This window comes from Histoplasma capsulatum, genomic scaffold (genome assembly GCF_000149585.1).
Source record: "Histoplasma capsulatum NAm1 scaffold_3 genomic scaffold, whole genome shotgun sequence".
NCBI lineage: Eukaryota > Fungi > Ascomycota > Eurotiomycetes > Onygenales > Ajellomycetaceae > Histoplasma > Histoplasma mississippiense.
This window is the reverse complement of record NW_001813980.1, coordinates 2,913,786-2,935,603: the sequence shown is the minus strand read 5'-3', so window position 1 is coordinate 2,935,603 and position 21,818 is coordinate 2,913,786. Positions and strand designations below refer to the sequence as shown.

The following is a 21,818-nucleotide window of genomic DNA, read 5'->3' as shown; positions in this document are numbered from 1 at the left end:
CTCATTCAAACCAGGTTCCAGCAGCACTAGATGAGCTTCGTCACCTCATTCAAATTCCATACTCTGAAATACTCTGCATGTCACCTTAAAAAGAGAATGTTCTCTGTCTTGCCTGGCAAGATAATAATATGGTATTGGCACTAACTACGATTCATTCATTGGACGCAGTTATTGAATGTACTTGTAAAGGCTCAGGGGAACTCTCAATCAATGTCAATATTGTTAGAAAAGTCTTTAAAGGTCAATCACAAAAGAAGCTGAAAATCCCATTGATTATAGGTGATTATAATCATCATATGAATGGGGTACATCTAGCAAATCAATACTGAGCAGCATATACTAGTCATAGAGTCATCTATCACACCTGGCTTTCTATTCTCTACTGACTTATTGATTCCGCAGCTATTAATGCATACCGGCTTCAATATCTATATATGAAGCAGCAGAGGATTTCAGTGAAGGATCTTTCTTCTCATATAAGCTTTCATGAGAAGCTTTACCAGGAACTCTTTGAATTCACATCTAGGATTCATGATAATCTATCAAGGGAATGATCAAATTCTAATCTAAATCATCAACGGATTTCTCTTCCAAAGCAGCGTGTTTGTGCCTGGTGTCAATATAAATGAAAGATTGGCCAGCAGAAATATAAAAAGATAGGGAGATCAAGTTCTGACTGTTTCAGAGTGTCAAAATACCCTTTTATGTTTGAAAACTCAATGTTGGGCGGAATTTCATAGTATATCCTAATATCTATTAACGCGGATCCTTAATTAGGGTTTATATATAACCCTAATACCAATGAATACTCAAAAATACACTGATTATTCAATGAGATCTCGTATAATATACACTAATGAAACCACGCTAATTTTGCACAAACCTACGGACGAGGGGATAGTTGAAGCCTCATTCTTGGTGATGCTTTCATTTATGTTGTTGTCTGTGCTCTTGCTCACACTTCTGGCCATTCTGGGACTGCATGTGCTGTTGGATCTGATGTGGGTTTCACCCTGCTGGCTCTCCATCTCTGACTCCTGGTTGGACGGGTTTGACGTCCAACGGCTTAGGGTCCAGCGTGTTCGACTAATGTTTGTTTTTCTCTGTTTAAAATCACTCCAGAATGAATCCTTTCAGTTTTTTTATATATTTTGCTATTTTTATTTACTTTGTTGATCTTGCACCGCTTTGCGCCGCTCCGTTGCCTGGGTGAAAATATAGATATTTAGTTGGGTCTGGTTGGGTTGATGGCTTACCCCATCAAACATCGCACCTCAACTCATTGACTTTGACACCACAATGTAACCCCTTCCCGGCGGAATTATCGCTTTTGATTTGGATATGTTGTATTTCATATCCACTACGGCCTACATGCAAAGTTTGAAGTCAATTGACTCCGTGGTTGATTTGACGTTCAACGTCTGAAACCAAATGGAATGTACGTCCAATCTGCCCTGCTCTGATTGGTCGGTTTTCTAACCCTGAATGGAATGGACGTCCATTCCACCCCCACCTGTTGGATAGCGTTCGCGTCCTATGGGCTACTGCGCTCCGTGTGACGGGGTTTGACGTGCAACGGGGTGGGATCCAGCGTGTTCGACTTCCAACCGCGGTCAATGCCCTTCTTGGGCACGGGTTTGACGTCCAACAGGTTAATGCTCTTCTAGGGACGCGTTTGACGGTCAACGGGTTTTGACGACTACGGCTTGGGTCCAACGGGTTCGACGTCCAACGGGTTGATGGGTTCATCCAACGGGTTCGGGTCCAATGGGTTAATGCGCTCCTTGGACGGGTTTGACGTCCAACGGGTTTGGGTCCAGCGTGTTCCACTCCCAACGGGTTAATGCGCTCTTGGGACGGGTTTGACGTCCAACGGGTTGGGTCCAGCGTGTTCGACTTCCTCATCCAACCGGTTCGACGTCCAACGGGTTGATGGGTTCATCCAACGGGTTCGGGTCCAACGGGTTAATGCGCTCCTGGGACGGGTTTGACGTCCAACGGGTTGGGTCCAGCGTGTTCAACTCCCAACGGGTTAATGCGCTCCTGGGACGGGTTTGACGTCCAACGGGTTTGGTCCAGCGTGTTCGACTTCCTCATCCAACCGGTTCGACGTCCAACGGGTTGGGTCCAGCGTGTTCGACTTCCAACGGGTTAATGCGCTCCTGGGACGGGTTCGACGTCCAACGGGTTCGACGTCCAACGGGTTTGACGTCCAACGGGTTTGGTCCAGCGTGTTCAACTCCCAACGGGTTTGACGTCCAACGGGTTGGGTCCAGCGTGTTCGACTTCCTCATCCAACGGGTTCGACGTCCAACGGGTTTGGGTCCAGCGTGTTCGACTTCCTCATCCAACGTGTTCGACGTCCAACGGGTTGATGGGTTCATCCAACGGGTTTGGGTTAATGCGCTCCTGGGACGGGTTTGACGTCCAACGGGTTGGGTCCAGCGTGTTCGACTTCCTCGTCCAACGGGTTCGACGTCCAACGGGTTTGACTTTCAATGGGTTAACGGGTTTGCGTCTAATTTAACCGCCTATCCTGACCTCACTGCCCACCCCTGTCTCTAGCCTCACTCTTTGTCAACCCTAACCCTGACTCTGACCACCTCATCCTCCCCCCCAGCCTCTACCCTCACTCATTGTAACCCTGACCCTGACCCATTATCATATGGGATGATACTGTTTGAAACTGATCACCCTAACTGATCTACTTTCTCTCGATGTTATATCCCTTTACCCTCTGTCTCTGGCTTCACCTGCCTTTATATATATATACGTCTTTCATCCCCCTGTGGTGCCTCTCACCCGTGATATCACTTGACCCCTGTACCCTCTGACTCGATCTTCCCCCTCTCTGCCTCCTGATATATCCCTCGCAGCCAACAAAACATCTCCATCAGCTGGTTGTGCTCGATGCCCTGCCCCTCAACCTTCTGTCTCAAAAATTCAATCACCGCCTCCTGATCATCTGCATTCACATTGAACTCCCTCAGCTGCTGTGACACCCATACATCATCATTGCCACTGTCGGGATCAAAAATCCCCTGTACGGACACTGCCTCTGTGTCTTCCAGCTGTTGCATATGGACTGCGGCATCCCGCATCGGAAGCACCCGGAATACTGTGTGTATTTGATCTTGCTCCGCACTGTCATCATCCATCTCTTTGCCTCCTGGCTCTCCTCGTGGGGACACTGGTACAGCTCATGGTCAAACTCCCTCCCGCTTGCAATTTGCACATATCAAACACTGATCCTTCCACCTCTGCGCCTCTTCCACTAAAACCTCCTCATCCATCAATGCCCTCTGCCCTCGCTGCTGATGTGTGATGATGAACCGGCCTTGATGGACATTCTGTTTGTGGAATGTCTGTCTGATTGTTGATGGGATGCCTCTGATGTCTTCACTGATTACCCTTCATTCTGATTGCTGTGAACGTGTAATCCGCCTCCTCCATGGGGCTCACCACGGCCCACTCTCCCACCATCTGGCTTGCTTGGTTCCTGGCCAGCATGTCGGATGCATTGGCGTCCAGTCGCAGCGCCTTGTGCACCACCATGAACCGTGCCACCTTGATGATCCGTGACAATATTGGTGGGTAGCTCTCCGCGTCGCGCCATCCATACTCCCCCCGTCCCAGCACCGCCAACGTGTCTATCAGCGCGCACTCATAATCCTCTATCTGAACCCACTGGTTCAGCAGCTCAATGCAAAAATCCAAACATGCCATCTGAATCTTGGTTAATTTGAACTTATCTTCTTCTTCTGACTGGGTATCTCTCTGTCTCTTCTCCTCCTCCTCCTCCTCCACCACCACCTCCTCCTCTTCTTCTTCCTCAGTCATCTGCTCATCCATGGGGTCTGGGCTGATGGAGTGTCGCTGGTCGGCTCCCTCTGTGGTGGCTACCTGCCATAATACCCTCCATGTCTTGCGCTGCCGTGGTGTGAACCGGTACTGTGCGCTCGTCCATTCATGCTCGACCTGCGTTCGGGCGAAAAACATCAACATCTGCTGCCATGGCCTCACGTGCTCGGCGATGCTCTCCTCATCCATGTATGCCTGCAACGGGGTGTGCCGGGTCTGGTGTCGCTCTGTGCGGATGGCCTCGATGCGGACGAAGTGGCCCAGCCGTGTGATGACTCGCTGGCTGGTACGGGCAACCTGCCCCATGGCCTCCCAGATGGCCCTCGCGGCCAGTTCATCTGGGCACGTGGTGTCATCGTCGGGCCGCTGCACGCAGTTGACCAGATCATTGGGTGCGATGTTGGTCAAGTACACCGGCCATCTGGTCCGCCGCAGCCATGGGTTGGCTTCATCGTGCTCCCCGGCCTGGATGACATTGCTGGTCTGCCGTTGCTGTTCCCGGTAAAACCGCTCCAGCTCATCAATGACATGGCTGGCTCTGTTCTGGTCTGGCGTGCCGGTGTGCTCAGTAGTCTCCTTAGTCTGGATCTGTATGTAGTGGGAGCCCTTGCGCGATGCAAATACCTGCTGGAACTGCACCTTCTGGCATGATCTGTCCACCTCATCCTGTGCTGCCGTACGCTTTTGTGGCGCTGTACGGCCACGGCTGGGATATGGCGACCAGCTGTGCTTGTTCTGCCAGTGCTTGCGCATGGTGTTCATGTTCCCTGCCACATACTGACACTGGGGATCCCGCTGGCACCTGTAGCCATCTTGAATGGGTAGTTCCGGGATTGGTTCATTCAGTATTGTGGGCAGTGTTAACTGTGTAGTATGTGGGCAGTGTTAACTGTGTAGTATCTCGAGCCACATTGTCCCACTGTTCAATGTTCTCCTTTATCTGCTGAACCACCGCATGCTTTAGCTGATGGGCCTTGCCTTTCAGATGCCGTTCAATCTCTGTTGGCCACACAGCGTGCTTGCACCGGCGGCATATGATAATGAGGTATGATTCACAGTGGATAAATAATCGATGTTCCATGTCGATGTTGGGTCTGTCTTGTGCATTGAATATATATATATTTCCTTCATTCAGTGTCTTTGTGTGAAACTTGACAGATCTGATCTGGTGTGAATGTTTGTTTTTCTGTGGTTAAAATCACTCCAGGATGAAGCCTTTCAGTTTTCTTATATGTTTTGCTATTTTTATTTACTTTGTTGATCTTGCACCGCTTTGCACCGCTCTGTTGCCTGGGTGAAAATATATATATATAGTTGGGTCTGGTTGGGTTGGTGGCTTACCCCATCAAACATCGCACCTCAACTCATTGACTTTGACACCACAATTTAACCCCTTCCCGGCGGAATTATCGCTTTTAATTTGGATATGTTGTATTCCATATCCACTACGGCCTACATGCAAAGTTTGAAGTAATGGGGTGGCTGGCTGCCGCAGAAGGGAAGGGAAGAGGGAGCTCGACCGCGACCGGGCCACTGCGGGCACGCGGAGGCGGGAGCGGGAGCACGCACGGGCGGCCAATCAGGGACGGAGAAAATCGGACGGGGGCGCGTCGGACGGCGCACTAGGGTATAAAGAACTTTGAATTGAATTAATTTTTGATTATGAGTAGTTTTGATTTGTTGTTGAAAAGTTTGATTTATTTTATTAATGTTATAATTCTTGCAAGTGATTGATTTCTTCTGTGTTTTAATGATGCTGTCTTTTATAATATTTGTTTCATTTGTTTTTTAAAGTGAGTTATGTTGACTCCTTGACATTTTTGTGATTATATTTTCTTTGATTGAACAGTTTAAATAGTTGTTTGATTCTGAGTTAAAATTCTGATATTGCATGTTTCAAATTGCTTTTATATATTAGATTATTCTTGATTTTAATAATTCTGAAGTATTTCAGATAGATGTTATAATTATTGACTGAATACATCTATAATTGAATAATAATAATAATAATAATAATAATAATAATTAAAATCTCTCAATTTCACAGACTTTGTAGAGCTGTTGAAGTGCACATAGTTCTATATATGATATTGTATAAAATGAAATAAATAAAGACACAGCTCAGATAAATAACACAATTATATAATTAATTCAATCAATGAAATAAATTCAATTAATACATTTGATTCAATGAATATGATTGATTCAATCAGTATAATCAATTCAATCAATATAATTAATTCAATCAATATGATTAATTTAATTAATGTATTTCATTTATTTAATTTATTTTTTTATTCTCAGTACTGAAATCTTTCAGCATCATTTTTCTGCTGCATTTTCTCCTCTCTCTCTCTCCTCTTTTTTTTCTCAGCATTCTCTCAGAAAAATGCATTTTTGATATGAATATGAATTATATAATTGAACAGTAGTAATTTGAGTGTGATTTTTTTTTTTATTCATCTCTCTCTATCTCTCATTTGTTTTTTCTTGATTGCAGAAATGTTTAACATTTTTCAATATATTTTTCTTTTCTTTCATATTTTTTTTATTTCTTTTCTCTGTTTCACTCTTTTTGATTTTTTTCTTTTTTCATTAAAAAAGTATATAGCTCTCTGATAAATAATAAGTTCAATCTCTTTATATCTTTTTTATTAGTCTTTCAGACACAGCAGCGGTGATCTTTCAAGAGAAATCATATTATAACTCTATTGTAAATAATCATATATTGAATCAGCTATGAGTGACTAGTTAATTTAAACTGAGTTTTTTCAAGAATTGTTATCTAAATTCTGTTTTCTTTTTTTGTATATAGAAATCTATTCAGTGTAGTATGTTCTCATGTTTTTTAAAAGACCTCTGAAACACAGATGCTGTCTGTGCCTTCTCTGAGATGTTAAATTTATACATACATATATCAGTCTCTGAATAATAAACTATTAATAATTTTTAATTAATTCTTAATAGTTGATATATAGAAGCTTAAAGTGCACTGACAAATTGACTATCTCTATTTAATATAATGAATAAAAATAAACTGTGTATATAATAGAACTGACTTCTGATAAAAGCATTTGCAACAACTTTAACATTCATTTTATTACAGAATTGCAGTATCACACCCTTACTGAATTGATAAAATATGCTCGCCCTCAGGTGAGATCATATTTGTATATATGTACATGTATAATCGGTGAATACAATCGCAGTGGAGGTATGAGGCCATAAAACATGTCCATTCACAACGTGTCGGCAGCTAAGGGATAAAACAGGATCTCATCCGGAAAAGGTTGCCAAGCACGCATCACGATAAGCAGATATTGAGCTACTATCCTTGGACAACCTGTGAGTTTAAGAAACAGGTACGGATGGTAAACGATCCCTAACGTGTACCCGATGCACAATACCTATCAGACCGCTCAAGCGCGGGACATAATTGATTCAGTTCCCCAGTGCGATGACTTGACTACTGGTCGCGAGATCCAATAATGAACAAGTCAGGAGCTAACGCTCGAATTAGAACTTGACTTCATGGAACAGGGATGCTCTAACTTGGATAAGAGCAGCCAACTCCAGAATAAACTCATACAGGATGATAGTGTTGGTAAGGACGTGTCCAAGCGTAACGGTATCAGATGGAGACCTCGCAGATTCCCATCCTGATCTATCACCTGGATGATCGGGCAAGGAAATAGGGCTGTCTGTTTCGGAAGTTCCATAGCTAGACGAAACGTTAGATAAATCTATCTTGATTAGGGTCGCAAGTCGTTTTCGAAGATCGTCCGATGCTATCGACGGGCGAGCTGTTGGGTCTAGCCCAGAAAGCATTCGCTTTTGAGAGGTTTCACAGGAAGAGGAATTAACAACTGATCTCGAACCAGAATTTGAAAAAGAGCACGACGACAAAGAATCCGTTCGCTCAGCAAGTGACATTCCGCGATCCCATGACGAATCATTGTGATGACCAACCTTGACCGGGTCTTGTCCTTGCCGCCCAGTTGATGGTCTCAAGTAGGATTCGGAAGTTTTAAACGTTAAAGCGTCGTCAGGGCCGTTTCCATCGCTGGAATGAAGTAAATGTCTGTGGGCTGCGACCAGGATATCAAAATCAGATATTTCTAATCGCCATTGTTCGACTCTGTGTACAAGCTTTTGGATTGTGTGAGATATCAATGGCGGAGGAAAAGATGGGTGGTTCTGGGATAGGTTGGTTTTGCCTGCTTGATCCTGGTTTGAACCAGCGAAATTCCGATTTGCAATGTCATAGTTGCAATCCTGAGAACCAACAAGGAGCCAACCAACCAAGGATATGGAATTCGAAGACGCCAAACCTGTAATAGCCTCCGTCAGGGCTAGATTCATGACGACGCTATTCGTGAAAAAGCACTCCATCCTAGAAACCATTCCCCGTAATAAATCATCATAAGACTGTAGAAGCAACGAGGGTTTCAGGTTGGCATCAATAGCTTGGCCTCCGGCTGGATCTATGATCTGGTTACGTAAGTCTAACAGCGCAGACGCGTCAAGTAGATAATTTTCATATGATTGATCTAAATAGGGATCTTCGAGAACTGATTTTGCTAAGCCAATTAGGTGCTGTAATTCTGCATGAAGCATGCCAATGGGCATGATGCACACGGTTTCAGGGTTCTGAAGTGTTTTGATCAGAGAGCTTGAAAATATATGGTGCCGTTGAAATATCACAGTCATGAGCTGGAGGGTAGCTACCACTGTCGAAGGGTTGTTCGATCTAATACTTATCAACAAGAGGTCGACCAAGTTAAAAAGTTCTGGTGATGGTTTTGCTGCAGCTTCCGCGAACGAAGCCAGGAGATCAATAGACTTGCGACGGCTGAGAGACATTCGCAACTCGCTCTTGGGAATCTTGATAGCAGGTTCGCCCGCCTTGGATGAGGCCAGTAGGAAATGCAAAATTCGGTGGACTAGATCTGGCTGGTCGATGGATTCCAAGATGCGGCAAAGGTAAGTTATAACGGCGGAAGTAGAGCCGCCATCAACGTCCGATGACTCCAAAAGAGACGGATAACTATATCACTATCAGCTGACGACAAATGGCCGATAGCTCTGTCCCAGGGTCAGGCATACAGAAGTTGTTGAAGAAACAAGACCTGAAAATGATCTAGCAGTGTGTCGTTCACTTCCACAGATTTACAATGATCAATAGTATCCTGCCAGAAAAGCAAGTAAGAAAGAAATGCATCCATATGTGCCCCGAGCTTGGGGCGAGATGCCGTTTCCGCTGGTGCGTAGTCAGACAACGCGACAATAAGGGGCATATTCTTGCCAGTATTCGAGAAAGTAAGCTTTCTATTAATTATCGTATAAGCAAGTATTCAGCGATGTGATAAGCAAGATATGGATACGGACCTGTTCAATTGGCTATAAAGCGCCCCGAGACCCGTAGCCATTAATGTTGCAAGGTCACTTTCAATTAGCCATCGATCAAGCTCTTTTGATCGCGATGCTGTCTCAATGATATAGAGTAGGCCGGTACGGGCGAAATCACCCGATCTACCTTCATGATGAACATAGTCAATTAAGAGATAGAAGAGCGGGAAATCATCCTTTCGCGTTGCACCAGCAAACTCATTTCCGGCCTCCACCAGTTCGGGTTTCCGATTACCGTGGTCTTTCGGATAAAACCATGCAGGAAGAATAGCAGGGCGTAATCTAATATTGTTTGCAACTCCGAAGAGCAGCTCCACCAGCCTCCCTTCCCCTTCCTCGCCAGCAGAGCCCGCTTTGCAAACCAGGTCGACTAGCGCCCTGGCGAATATCCGACTATCAACGATGCCATCAACTTCAGCATCAATTAATGTATTGAAAAGGACCGCAGATTTTGAGATGACCCCAGGATCACACGAGAACAATGCGAGTTTTGTGACAGTCAAATATACTTGCGACGTGGCAGCGAAGGCATGACACGGATGGGGTGCAGGGCCGCGGGATTCGTCATTAAGGACTGAATTAAGACGATCGAGGCAGCTTCGGGCCTGAGGAATAGAAGCATCGCCGGAATCATTCGGACCTGTCCGCCAAATTTGCTAAAACAAAAGGGTTATTTGCGCCCCAGTGTCAGTGCTTCAGCCCTCAAATCCTCTATGGAATTTCCGTTCTCAGAAAAAATATTTATATAACGTAGCTTCTACTTTGGAAGCGGCGGGTGAAAGGGATAGGTATCGTCTTACATCTAGAGTATTGCATGCAGATGTAAATGTTGCTAGACGCTCAGCAGCAGAGTTGCCCCGAAGGCCCTTTGATGACGAGAGACCAGAACCCCCAATCAGGCGAGACCACTGTTGAACACGCGAATTAGTTAGTAGGCATGTGAGATGCTAAGGGTTTCAGTAACGAGTGAGAATTCATGATCAGGAACCTACAAAGTCCATGGTTTCAGAATCGAGAGCATGTTCTTCTGCAAGAATATCAGGCAGGGACCTCATCCAAGACACTTTTGCACAGAATCAGATAACCAGCTAGAACTAAGGAGGTAACAGATGGCTTTTAAAATGTCGGCCCCAACTATCGGGTTACAGTTGAACATGGTTTAATAAAAGTGGGTCTGAAAAATAAACCATTTGCTCAATCCTCAACTCCCTCACTAAAATGTACACACACTAAACATCTTTTATAACTCTCCTCAGTCTATATTACTAATCAACGCTTATAACTTGTTGGCCCTAGGCTGCCTATCACGGACTAGCGCACCGCACATATATGCCTCAGCTGCCGACATGCTAATACAACACCAATGCAATGGTCACATGATGAGCAGAACATCAGGGCAGACTCAGAGAGGTGTCAATCTAGGCACCAACATAGAGTAAATAAATCAATAAAAATTTTATAAAAAACAAAGAATAAAAAAGTCAATAGGGACAAACAAGCAAAACAAACTGATAATATACTCCCATGGTTCATTCCCCAAGGAGGCTGCTAATCACCAGATACCTAGACACATAAAGTGACGCGTACTCTGTTACAAACCACAAAAAACAGGATCACAACCTATGGCCCCAGCTAACCAAAGAGAAAAATACCCTAGACCCAATGAACACCCCGTTTCCCTAATAATGCTACACCCAAGGCACAGGAAAGGAAAAGATTAGAGTGGAGACAAAGGAAGAATACGGAGAGTACATAGTAGCAGGGGTAGAGTTAAGAACAATTAATGTCATGCTAGAAATCATCCTGGTCTTCTTTCTTTCGACGTCCCCCGGCTTTTCTCCTGCGTCCGTCATTTTGATCACTCCCATCATCATCCTTCTTTCCGCCAGAACTGTGATCAGGGACTTTGGAAATAATGTCCGCAAGAAAATCAAGAACCTCGTCCTTGCTAATGGCTTCTTTGAGATGGGCTGCGGTCACTCGCTTGGAAGATCGGTGCCTCGCTTCTTTCGCTGCTTTCGTGACGAGGGAAATCATGAATAACTCGAGCGCTTTGGCTATAATTTCAAAATTAACGTCGGCTGTGTCAACATGAGGGGGGAGGGAGGAGGCAGAAGAGAGGCTGGATAGGACACATACAAACAGCAATTGGAGTGACTTGGGCAACTTTACCAACATCTTCGTCGGCCTGCATAATACGCTTGATCCTCGCGACTGGAAACTTCGTTCTGACCTCGATTCCTCCAGAAAACTGTGAAGGCGCGGTCCTCCTCGTATTGTTTGAATGGTTCTCTGGTGCTGGTGGGGACTCAGGCGATGCATGCCAGTCCATGGGTGGTTGCTCCGCAGCGGCCCGCGATCTAGTTTGTGGGGGCATGATATGCGGGGAGTAGTTTGTATCGAGGGGTTGGGGGATGTATTGTTGGGCTGCCCGTTGGAATTGCGGCTGGGGCTGAGGCGCCTGTGGATTGAAGAAAGGCGACGCGTCGTACGAGGCTCTGTGGGCTAGAGGACTGTTAAGGGGGTAAGGGGTCTGTCCGTAGGGACTTGGGGGAAGCTGGAGGGACCCGGTAAAGCCAGAAAAGTCTGGGGATCGGGGTCTGTACGAGTTATCTTGGTCTGTCATCGCTGGGGCCAGAGGTGTCAGCACGGTTGGATATAAAGTCACATCAGTATGTGTCCATGTTGTGTGATGAAAACGTGGTCTGACTCCATGGAGGGAGAAGTTTTCCAGACAGTCGATTGCATTCTCGAGCGCGGTGTGGGTGCGGAAATGCACAGGGCTCAGAAGACAGGGATGACGGGACGCAGAAAGAGAGAGAAAAAATAATGGGGAGAGCATTTGAGAAACACCTTACCTGGCAGCTATATTATGTTGCGGTATTGTGCGTGGGCCAAACAAGCTTTTTGAGATAGCGGGATGCGGGCTTAGTCGCACTCGCCTACCAGATAGAGTAGAGGTGAAGAGATGGATGTAGGAACCAAGATAATAGTCCAGTCTTGCTCGGCATTGACTGCAGGCACAAACCTGCCCGTCCGGGGCCAACAACAGGGTGCGCTGTTCGGTGGTGAAGCAGGATGAACAGATATGAAGTATGTTATTATCACCACTCATCTAAAACGAACACGTGACGGATATTGATAACCAGGTGTAAGATGCGTGGCAATAGCTGTCAAAGAGCAAAGCTTATTGTCACAACCAGTGGTGGTCTCGAGTGGAATGTATTTTGCTGTTTCTGCTCTGAGAGTTGAGGGCGGCCCTGGCCTTTTTATTTAACTCTTTTCGTGGTCGCGGCGGTATCATCTAGTACTTCTTCTTGTTTTGTTTTAGCTTTGAGCCAGTAAGAAATGAATACAGAAATACACAAACATAGAGCATTGTTTCTGAGAACCTTAGCAACTAACCCAGTACATTAATATCGAGTACAAATTGGGGGTTAATTTACTACATTAGATGAGGCACTCTCTCAAGCCGATAAACTAGAGAGAGCTAAACTGCTCGTTATCAGTTAAAGAAGGTCGTTGTATCTGTGCAGTCACGCTCGTCCAGAGCAAGGAAAAATCGGCGCCGGACCGCTATTTAATCCGAGTCAGATTCAGGAATTTTCTCAAGGGCTTGCGATAAACGACCAACTTGATCACCGATTGAAGCTCCAACAGCCAGCTCCCCAACAGCAACCTTAGAATCACGATCGGTTGCCCCGATTCCCCTGACCTCAGGTGCTGCCTTTGTTGCGCGCCTTGTCCGTTTGGCTTCAGAATGGTTCCCAGCACGTATCTGGTTCCCCTCAGCTCTCCATCTTGATCCTCACCCAGCCCACTCCCTAGTCGTTGCTCGGCTGTAGACCTATTGTCTCATATCTCTGAACATGGCGACTCTCGATCTGGCGTCGGGCCTTATGGAAATTGCAAAGTAGGTGGCATTGAATTGCGCTCCACTGTTGTATGAATCAAACTGAGCACTAACATTCCCTTCAGTTCTCTTGCTCAAGATGAAATCCCTTTCAAACTGCGCTGTGCTATTTGCAATAAACTTGCGATAAATGCCTTCCGTCTTCCGTGCTGCGAACAGGCTATATGCGAGAACTGTAAATACCCCCTAACTCTGGAATCATGTATTTTTCGTTCTCGTGCCTGATTTACTTTACATAGGCCAAGGCTCCCTCCCGGAATGTTGTCCAGTCTGTGCACATACGCCTCTCTCTTCCGACCTATGCAAACCAAATAAAGCCCTGAGAACAACTCTAAAGGCATTTTTGCGAACCGAAGAAAAAAAAAGAGAGAAAGATCGCCCGCCAGCTCCTCGTCCTGCTACTGAACCCGAACCCAACGAACCGGCTGTCCATGTGAACTCAAACTCCTTCCCTCCCTCCTCTACGGCCTTAGACCACGTGGGTGATGCTTCAGAACCCAATGGCGCTTCCGTTACTGTCGACGATGCAAATCATCCAAACCATTCTGCTGCCAGCATGGAAGCAATGGATAACATCAGCGCCTCGACATTGCCAACCGCAACCGCGGATGACGCTATCAACAACACTAGGAATACACAAGTTGAAGCAGTGGTTAGTCAGGGATATTTCCTTTTTAGGGAACGTGAATTACAGCCTCACTAATAATACCTTACTAAAGCCTGGAAATTCCACCCTCGGAACCGCTAACAGCCTGTTTAATGACAATGCAAACCTTGTCCCGCCGGGAACATCAGCCCCTTGGCAACCAGATGCTGACTCCAGCAACGGCACAGGCGACCTCACTTCCAGACAACTGCTCGGAGTTCCAACTCTCTCGCGAGGTTCGGATGCTTATGTCAATGGACAGGGATATGGTATGAATGGGATGGGAGGTTTATCTCAGACCAGTTGGCAAGGGTCGTCGAATCATGGCCAAATGATGCAAACATTGCCCGGCGGTGTTCAACTAAACGGGGTGATGCCATTCCAAAATGGCATTGGTATGCTTCACTTTACTTTCGTTTCCAATTTCCACCAGTCGCTAACACTGTTTTTAGGACCTCCTGGGATGGCTGGGATGGGACTGGATCCGATGGCGTCGAGTCATGGTATGTTTGGCGGATATGGGCTCAATATCAATGGCATGAATGATGGCATGAATACTGGAATGAATTTCAACGCAGGGCAGGGAATGTATGGCGCATGGGATGGTCAGAGCAATGTGTGGAATGGAGGTCCAGATAAATTCAATGCAAATCCATTTGCCAACCGCATGGTTGCTGAATTTGGCCCTAGTCCTGGTGGATATCGTGGATATAATATGTCCCAGAATTACGCAAATTATCCTCACATGCATCAGCAACAGCACTATCCTAACAATGACTTCCACAGCCAATTTGGTCTTAGTTACGGCCGTGGCCGTGGCAGAGGCCGCGGATTTCTCCCTAGTGGCCGTGGACGGGGCGGTTTTATGTCTGCAGCCCATGGTAGTTACCCATTATCTGCTAACCAAGCTTCCTCCTTCCAACCCCATATGACCTCGCATTCCCTCCACCAACTGGATCTTGTATCTCCCGCAATTACCCCAAACTTGGATCATGTTAAAAAGTTTAATGATGACTTATGTCCAGGTGGGGAGGATGAACTTAGGCAGAACCAAGCAACGGACGAGCACGCGGCAATCTCGCCCAAGAATGCGGCAACCAACGAATCAGTCTTGGCTGCTGTGGAGCCTCACGATTCTAATGCGCCTACATATAATGAACTTCCTGTCAATCGAGCCACCGAATCTGGGACAACCGTGCAGGTAGGTGCTGTAACACAACGAGGGACTAATGACAACTCAGATCCAGGTAGTGGCCAGACAAGCGAAGTGTATATAAATGTGTCAGAGGAAAACCGAAATCATGATCTCATCCATTCGAATGAAATGGTACACCCGTCTCCAACGTTATTGCCTGCTTCTCATAACAACGCAACGTCGACAGAACCTCGGGGGATGGGTGTTGTTGGAGCACCAGCTGCTCCAAGAGCTATGAGGGAAGGGTTGGCAAATGTCAGCGTCCGCAACGGCAGAGGGTTCTCCGGTCGTCATACTGCAAGCAGCCCTACCCTAAAGCGGGATAAGGAAGTAAAAAGGTAATGAATTAATTTTTTCCATCCACTTGCTACCACTTGCCCTCAAATATAAAGTAAATTCTAACATTAAACTTCCAGTCGCTCGCCGTCTCCATCACTGGAACAACCCGTATCTCGATATATGTCCATCTCAAGATCTCCGTCTCGTCACCCGCACCGTCACCATCGCCGGCATCGGCATCAATCCCCTTCGCCCAGCGTCTCCGGCAGTGACCAAGGCAGGGAAGAGAATCGAAAGCAGCGACGAAAATCTCGGCAAGAAAACGATGACCAGGGGTCCAATTGTCGGGTTAATAAGGATTCGCGATCTCGGTCGGTTTCATCAGATCCTCGAAAGCGAGTGGAATATCGAAGTAGGCGTGGTATGGAGCGAAAGAACGAACATAAACCTTCTCCATCCCATCGTTCACGCCGCCACCGCAGTCGAAGTTCGAGCCCCAAACATCGTGACTATGACCGGAACACTAGCGAAGCCAGTGTGGTTGATACCAGTGTAAAACTATCTGGGTTAGGTGAAAAACGCGAACTTGTAGTCCCAGGCAGTGAACATCACTCCACCAAAGAGAGAGCCAATGGTTCTACGACCCGAGATAAATCCAGCCGACATCGGGACCGGAACCGGGACAGGGACCGGGACAGGGATAGGGATAGGGAGAGAGACAGAGACAGAAATAAGGTTAAGGATAAAGATAAGGAAAGAGCTCGTGGACGGGGGCCAAATCGCGAAAAAGAGAAGGATCGTGACAGGGACCACGAACGCGACCGCAAGCGGTCTCGTCGTGATCGGTCTGCATCCCCAGAAGATCCAGATCATTATCGCCGACACTCCCGTCGCGTTAAGCGTTGTGAGCCAGAAGAAATTAGTGCTATGGATCGCGAGAAGAAATCTGCCGAACATCGGGAACCGCGAGTCCAAGTGAAAGATCCACATACCCTAGAGCGCGAGGTACGAGATAAAGAACGTCTCCTAAAAGAACAACAACGACGAGATGCGATGAATGCGGATCGCCACGGTAGAAAGAGCCGACACCGTGAGAGCCGTCAGGGGAGGACATTAGGCGGGAGACACCTCAGTTACAAATATGAGGATGAGGAAAGCGACCAAGCCAGAGCGACACGAGTCGAGCTTGAACGAGAAGCAGCACGATGGGCTTAAAAGGCATGATGGGATAGGCTCTGGAGTTACCGGCTGGAATACGTTCCCCTCCATATTTTACCTTTCTTTTTGTTACAACTCATTCTCTAGACGGGCCATCTTTTCCGATGGGGGTATAGGGCTATGTGAATCTATACAAATCTATCGGCGTTGGTTGAGGACTTGCTGCCACGACTTCATGTGCTGTATATGTACTCTTGGCCCCTGGTTTCTGGAATACGATCTTCTTATGTACGGATTGTCGAACTTATTGGCGTACCCTAGCAGCAAGATAAAAGGGCTCCATTCGAAGAGTGGGTTAGATACGGGATCCCTGATGTTTTGATAGATCTTTCAGTGAATTCATATCTTGCAATTTTTGTTTTTAATTTCTGATTTGGTTTTTGTTAAACCACTGGGGCAAAAGAGCTCGATCACCACTGGTAGGGACGAATTAATCCCATTTATTCCTGCCACACCTACGGGTCCTCAATAGTTGATGTGTTTCTCCACCCCCAATAAACATGAGATATACCTAAGTTAATCGATAGATCATTATCTTTGACACCCGAGCCCATAATGTTTACTACAACGGATATTTTTTTTTTCCTTGTCACGTGATGTATATAATCCATGGATATCTTTGTATCTCTTTATACCCTTCGAGTTTCTACTCGTTGATGTGGAAGTAAAAACCGTAAATTATTATTGGCGCATTCAAAGACTTGCGTCATTAGGCCGAGATCTCTCCTCTGGCATCATGCCATTGCAAACGGAATGGGCCTCTCATTTCTCCTATCGTGGCGTGTCGGGATTCAAGTCTCATGGTCTGGCAGCATCCGATCATCATTTCGGGACCTTCGCGCCCTTCCAATAATTGCGAGGAACTGCTCATCAAATGTGAAACAGATGATTACTCCCAAAGTAAATAGCCTGGGGGAGACGGTACGTGTGCATAGCTTCTGAATCGGTTCTCCCAACACATGCGCTACCTGCCATTTGAGTACCTGATCTGATTTCAGTATACAGATCCTCATCAATGAAGACCTGCACCTTCCCGGCTATGTCTTTGTACCCCTTGAAAATAAATTTATGCTTCGTCAATGCCGCAGATTGATACGTGCATCCAACGACAGTAGGACTGTATTCGCTCAGCATGTAAGCTGCCATCCCTCCCCTCCGTTGCTGGATTATTTCTAAGTTCCATCTCCATTTTATTTTCCTGGATTCAAATACTTACGCCTCTACATTACCAGGCATCCCCACGACAGCCTAACGATCTCGGCCCTGAGCTAGGCATCTATGCCCCCTGTGAAATTGTAGCGCAAGTTTCTGCAGAGTTCGCGAAACTCACTGCCCTACTTGATAGCACGATATGGAAGAAGTGGGAGCATGAGTATCCCCAAATGCCAGCGGCGGATAAGTCGCTGTTGCAACGACTTGTTTCGGAGAAGAATGCAGACGCCGTCGCGAAGTGTTCGACCCATGTGGCTCAGTCTACGCTTTGGGGGTATGTCAGCCGTACATACACGTCGGATGAGCATCTTGTTCTCTCAACCGCGAGGAATCCTAAAGCAGCTCTTCGGATGCGTGAGAAGATTGATGGCGTGTTGCAGTCGTGGCGTGGATGAATACTCTCTACTTTGTCCTCCTCATTTTATTGTAGGGTAGAATCTGGTCTAGTGGTGTCTGTCTTTCTTGCGAAGCTGCGGTGCATATATATGATTACGATGGATTAACCGGAGGGGGACAATATGCTCCCAATATGTACGATATTGGATCAGAACGTATTTTTTTCTTGGCTTTGTATCTTGTGTAGAATCGTCACATGTGAAGCAACGATTTTCAAATGAAAATTCCCGGTGAGAAAAGTGTCGTAAGAACACGCTGAATTTTGAAACTCATTTCGCTGACAACTATCTGCTGGAAGGTCATACAACGCTAGGGTAGATCGAAATTGAGGACATTGAGGAGGGGGCTGTACAAAATCTAACGCTCGCCAACGGCAACAACCAACTAAAATAACTAGGAGAACAATGTGCCAGCATGGGCAAAACAGAGTTTACGCAACTATAAACAACGAAGGCAAATCCCCTAGAGGCGCACAAGTCTGGACGCGAGGAGCAGTGAAAACCCTCACAGAACAATATGGGGCATGTATGTCAAATATGATATATCCACTAGTTAGCGGAGCGCTTGGCGCGTGGTAGATAGAAACAGCCAATATTAGGTTAACCTCGCCTTGAGATCTTCAATTTCATTCGTCAAGAACTCGATCTGTCGCGTCTGCGCAGCAATTGTTCGGCCTTGTTCTGAAATCAAGCTCTTTAACGATGATAACTCACGTTGGACTAGATCCTGTACGCCAGCCGAAATATCCGTGATACGGGTTGATGTTGAAGACTGTTAATGAGGGCGAAGGGTTAATTATCAGTGTACCAATTAACCCTGATTTACCTTTTTTTTTATGGGGGGTAGACGAAAAAAAAAAAAAAAGCAAAAAAAGCGAAAAAAGACTAAAGACAAGAAGTGACTAACCTTCTCGGCTGTAGAGTCCGTTGAGGGTAAATCTACTTTCGGCACTACTTTCGATGATGGAGTTGCTTCACTAATTTCCGGCGGAGAAAATGTGATAGCAGGGGGGCGACTACTTGCTGGTTTTTGAACCTGCTCGAAACTCGAACCATCATCCAAATCACCGTCAGTTTCTTCATCATCTGCGTATTTGGAGGCCATGGCCGCAATAGAGGAACTTTGTTCCTTTACGGAGGGAGGAGTGTCAACTCTTCCGGAAACAGCAGCAGGTTTGCTAGGATATGGCTCCTTCGGGGTCGGTTCACCTTGCTGAACAGGTGAGCTGTGTTTCTGGGCCGCGTTTGGAGGGCTTAGTGGAGAAACCTCCTTTAGTCCCTCTCCGCCATATAAACTGCCCAAATCAATCTTTGGGGGAAGGGCTTCCTTGCCATCAAACCATTCGGCCGCTGACATGGCTGGCTTGAGACCGGTAGTGGGTGGGTAGATGTCGTCTTGAAACATTTCAGCCCGTCGAGGAACAATGAAGGAGATGGGTTCAATGTAAGTGTCGTTAACAGTTTTGAGAGCCCTAACCACCTCATTGTCATGCATGTTCACCCCACGCTTCGGCATAAAGGCGATACCACGCTGTGGATCTGCTGATTTATATTCCGACAGGTATTCGAATTTGTCATTCTCATATTCAAAGTATCGAATATTACCATCACTATGGAAATGTCAGTTAAATAAAGTGCATTAGTGTAGGGTTGCGGATTTCTGTTTTACTCGCCCTTTCCCAGCCAAATATAAACATTGGGTTCCGTCATCCCAAAATGGCATACAAACACCCGAGATTGAGTCAAGAGACTTGAATCCATTAATGGGTTCTCGGGGGGCGCGAATATCCCATAAGGCTAGTTGGCGATCACTCATCTTTGAAAACCCAGTGGTGGCGACGCGGTCGTGTTCGCCCATCCATACAGCGCGACTGTTCTTTGCACCGGAATGGCCAGCTGTTTCGTGTGCAGGTTTCTCCTGGCGCACGTCCCAGAAACGAAGTTTTTTATCCCGCGAGGTAGTAACTAACATAGAACCATTTGCACTCCATGATAATGATTGAATAACTTCGGCATGCTTTAGCGTGAGCTTTGATGATCCGGATTCGATGTCCCAGATTTTCACAGTGTAGTCACCGGAAGAGGAGGCTAGCACATTCTCTGCGGCGGGATTGAAAAGGACGTGTCCAACCTTCCTACCAGAAATGAAAAGCAAAGAAAAGGAACATCCAATTAGCAACGGATTCGGGTAAGTCATCGTTATGCTCACGGATTCTTAAGAGCAAGGGAATCCACACACCTTGGATGTCCGCTTAATTTTCCAACTGGGGCGACATCTGCGATTTCCTCTGCGTTTGTGTGCAGAGTAAAATTTTCAGGCACTCTCCAAAGGAAAACCTGTCGAAGTTTGGCGGAGTGTTCAGTCTTAGTATGACAGGTGTAACATGATAGTCGTCTGAAGTAGGCGGGGATGGGGGGATGCATGGGCGTGAGAGACATTGTACCTTGCCATCATCTGAACCAGATGCGATCAAAGAGTCGTTGAAAGGGTTCCTAGCAAATATGACTGTTATCATCTTTCGTCCGTCAGAAAGCATCCAAAGATGTACCCACCAGTCTGTATCTAGTACGACGGCGGTATGGCCACGGAAGAGGGGGAATCGGTCTGGTGCTTTGCCTGTTTCATGAAGTGGCAGTACGGCGAAGGCGCCACCTCCTGAAGTTTCCCAGTTGACAGATATGTATTTCGGATTGACCTATCCGGATTATCAGAACGAATTTCAATTTCAGGACTCGTTATATTTTCTCAGATGCTTTTGTGAGATCCAGGGGTGGGTGTGGGTAGCGGGAGAATGGACCTTGACCAAATTCGTATCCCAGGCATTTTTGGAAATATGGAGATTGTCATAACATTGTTCCTACAAATTCACTCAACGTATTAAGCTAGGTCAGTTCATTCAAAGAGCGTGGAATGGCGGCCATACCTTTCTTGTTGAGCGTCCGAAGATATGGCCTGTTGCGGGAGGAGAATCATGGCAGTCAGTCTTGGAAGTAGGACGTCATGGGAGTTGAGGTCGAGAGAACCACGCACGATACTTTGATGAACGAACAAAACGACCCGCCATTACGAAACTAGTTGAAGGTTGGAATTTAGGTAGCAGACAGGTTCAGGAGAGAAAATGTTCAAGATATGGGAGAACTAGTCCACGCGTAGGGGCGGTTGGGGAATGGGAGTTATTGCTATGGTATACGTTGAAATGTGGGTGAGATGGGTTGCGCAGCCAACACGGACACTTAAATAATTGGCCTGCTCTAATTAACCCAAATGAGTTGCTAGCCAGACAAGACGGCAGAGAAATATTGATGGGCGACAAGGATTCTGTGTCGCTAGTTGCAGGGGATTTTTGCATATTCTTATGGCCCCTCTTCAATGTAATCCTATCAGTCCTTGACCCAGTGTGGAGTTACAAGCTACTGTAGGGTAAACCTTGGAAAAGCGGTACGATCACGTGGGTGATTGCAACATTTGCACTGTTTGCAGCAGACCCAACGGAGTCTGAGTCTAGTTTTATTTATCCAGTTGGCCCGACAACGGACCTGCGGTGGAACCACAGTTGCTTGCTGCCAACAACCTTTTGTCTTCGTATCTCGTCCACATGTTCCAGCAACTACACTCGTGCGCACTTATCCGCAGTATATCCCCTCTAGGGACAACGGGGTGTATTCCAACTCAATCCTTCTTGTCACGAA

The 21,818-nt window shown here is 46.4% G+C and overlaps 7 protein-coding genes across 7 annotated transcripts; 2 read left to right on the top strand and 5 right to left on the bottom strand.

Annotated features, from left to right (window-relative positions):
- Nucleotides 1-2,810: 2,810 nt before the first annotated feature.
- Nucleotides 2,811-3,101, bottom strand: HCAG_04021 (predicted protein; the record flags this gene model as incomplete). The annotated part of the gene is made up of 1 exon (XM_001541873.1): nucleotides 2,811-3,101. The coding sequence occupies one exon, from the start codon at nucleotides 3,099-3,101 to the stop codon at nucleotides 2,811-2,813; it is 291 nt and encodes a 96-aa protein (XP_001541923.1).
- A 298-nt stretch (nucleotides 3,102-3,399) lies between these two features.
- HCAG_04020 (predicted protein) lies at nucleotides 3,400-4,673 on the bottom strand (the record flags this gene model as incomplete). Its single annotated transcript, XM_001541872.1, has 2 exons — nucleotides 3,400-4,628; nucleotides 4,664-4,673. The coding sequence occupies 2 exons, from the start codon at nucleotides 4,671-4,673 to the stop codon at nucleotides 3,400-3,402; spliced, it is 1,239 nt and encodes a 412-aa protein (XP_001541922.1).
- Nucleotides 4,674-7,377: 2,704 nt separating this feature from the next.
- HCAG_04019 (predicted protein) lies at nucleotides 7,378-10,271 on the bottom strand (the record flags this gene model as incomplete). Its single annotated transcript, XM_001541871.1, has 6 exons — nucleotides 7,378-7,692; nucleotides 7,831-8,908; nucleotides 8,968-9,189; nucleotides 9,250-9,926; nucleotides 10,071-10,178; nucleotides 10,263-10,271. The coding sequence occupies 6 exons, from the start codon at nucleotides 10,269-10,271 to the stop codon at nucleotides 7,378-7,380; spliced, it is 2,409 nt and encodes an 802-aa protein (XP_001541921.1).
- A 790-nt stretch (nucleotides 10,272-11,061) lies between these two features.
- Nucleotides 11,062-11,896, bottom strand: HCAG_04018 (conserved hypothetical protein; the record flags this gene model as incomplete). Its single annotated transcript, XM_001541870.1, has 2 exons — nucleotides 11,062-11,327; nucleotides 11,410-11,896. 2 exons carry the CDS (start codon nucleotides 11,894-11,896, stop codon nucleotides 11,062-11,064), a joined length of 753 nt encoding a protein of 250 aa, XP_001541920.1.
- A 1,243-nt stretch (nucleotides 11,897-13,139) lies between these two features.
- On the top strand, nucleotides 13,140-16,518 carry HCAG_04017 (predicted protein; the record flags this gene model as incomplete). Its single annotated transcript, XM_001541869.1, has 6 exons — nucleotides 13,140-13,183; nucleotides 13,249-13,358; nucleotides 13,423-13,835; nucleotides 13,903-14,224; nucleotides 14,282-15,362; nucleotides 15,441-16,518. 6 exons carry the CDS (start codon nucleotides 13,140-13,142, stop codon nucleotides 16,516-16,518), a joined length of 3,048 nt encoding a protein of 1,015 aa, XP_001541919.1.
- Nucleotides 16,519-17,406: 888 nt separating this feature from the next.
- Nucleotides 17,407-18,128, top strand: HCAG_04016 (predicted protein; the record flags this gene model as incomplete). Its single annotated transcript, XM_001541868.1, has 3 exons — nucleotides 17,407-17,442; nucleotides 17,527-17,655; nucleotides 17,754-18,128. 3 exons carry the CDS (start codon nucleotides 17,407-17,409, stop codon nucleotides 18,126-18,128), a joined length of 540 nt encoding a protein of 179 aa, XP_001541918.1.
- A 595-nt stretch (nucleotides 18,129-18,723) lies between these two features.
- Nucleotides 18,724-21,193, bottom strand: HCAG_04015 (conserved hypothetical protein; the record flags this gene model as incomplete). The annotated part of the gene is made up of 9 exons (XM_001541867.1): nucleotides 18,724-18,900; nucleotides 19,036-19,738; nucleotides 20,099-20,263; nucleotides 20,368-20,465; nucleotides 20,573-20,621; nucleotides 20,682-20,824; nucleotides 20,927-20,986; nucleotides 21,053-21,081; nucleotides 21,160-21,193. The coding sequence occupies 9 exons, from the start codon at nucleotides 21,191-21,193 to the stop codon at nucleotides 18,724-18,726; spliced, it is 1,458 nt and encodes a 485-aa protein (XP_001541917.1).
- Between the last annotated feature and the right edge of the window lie 625 nt (nucleotides 21,194-21,818).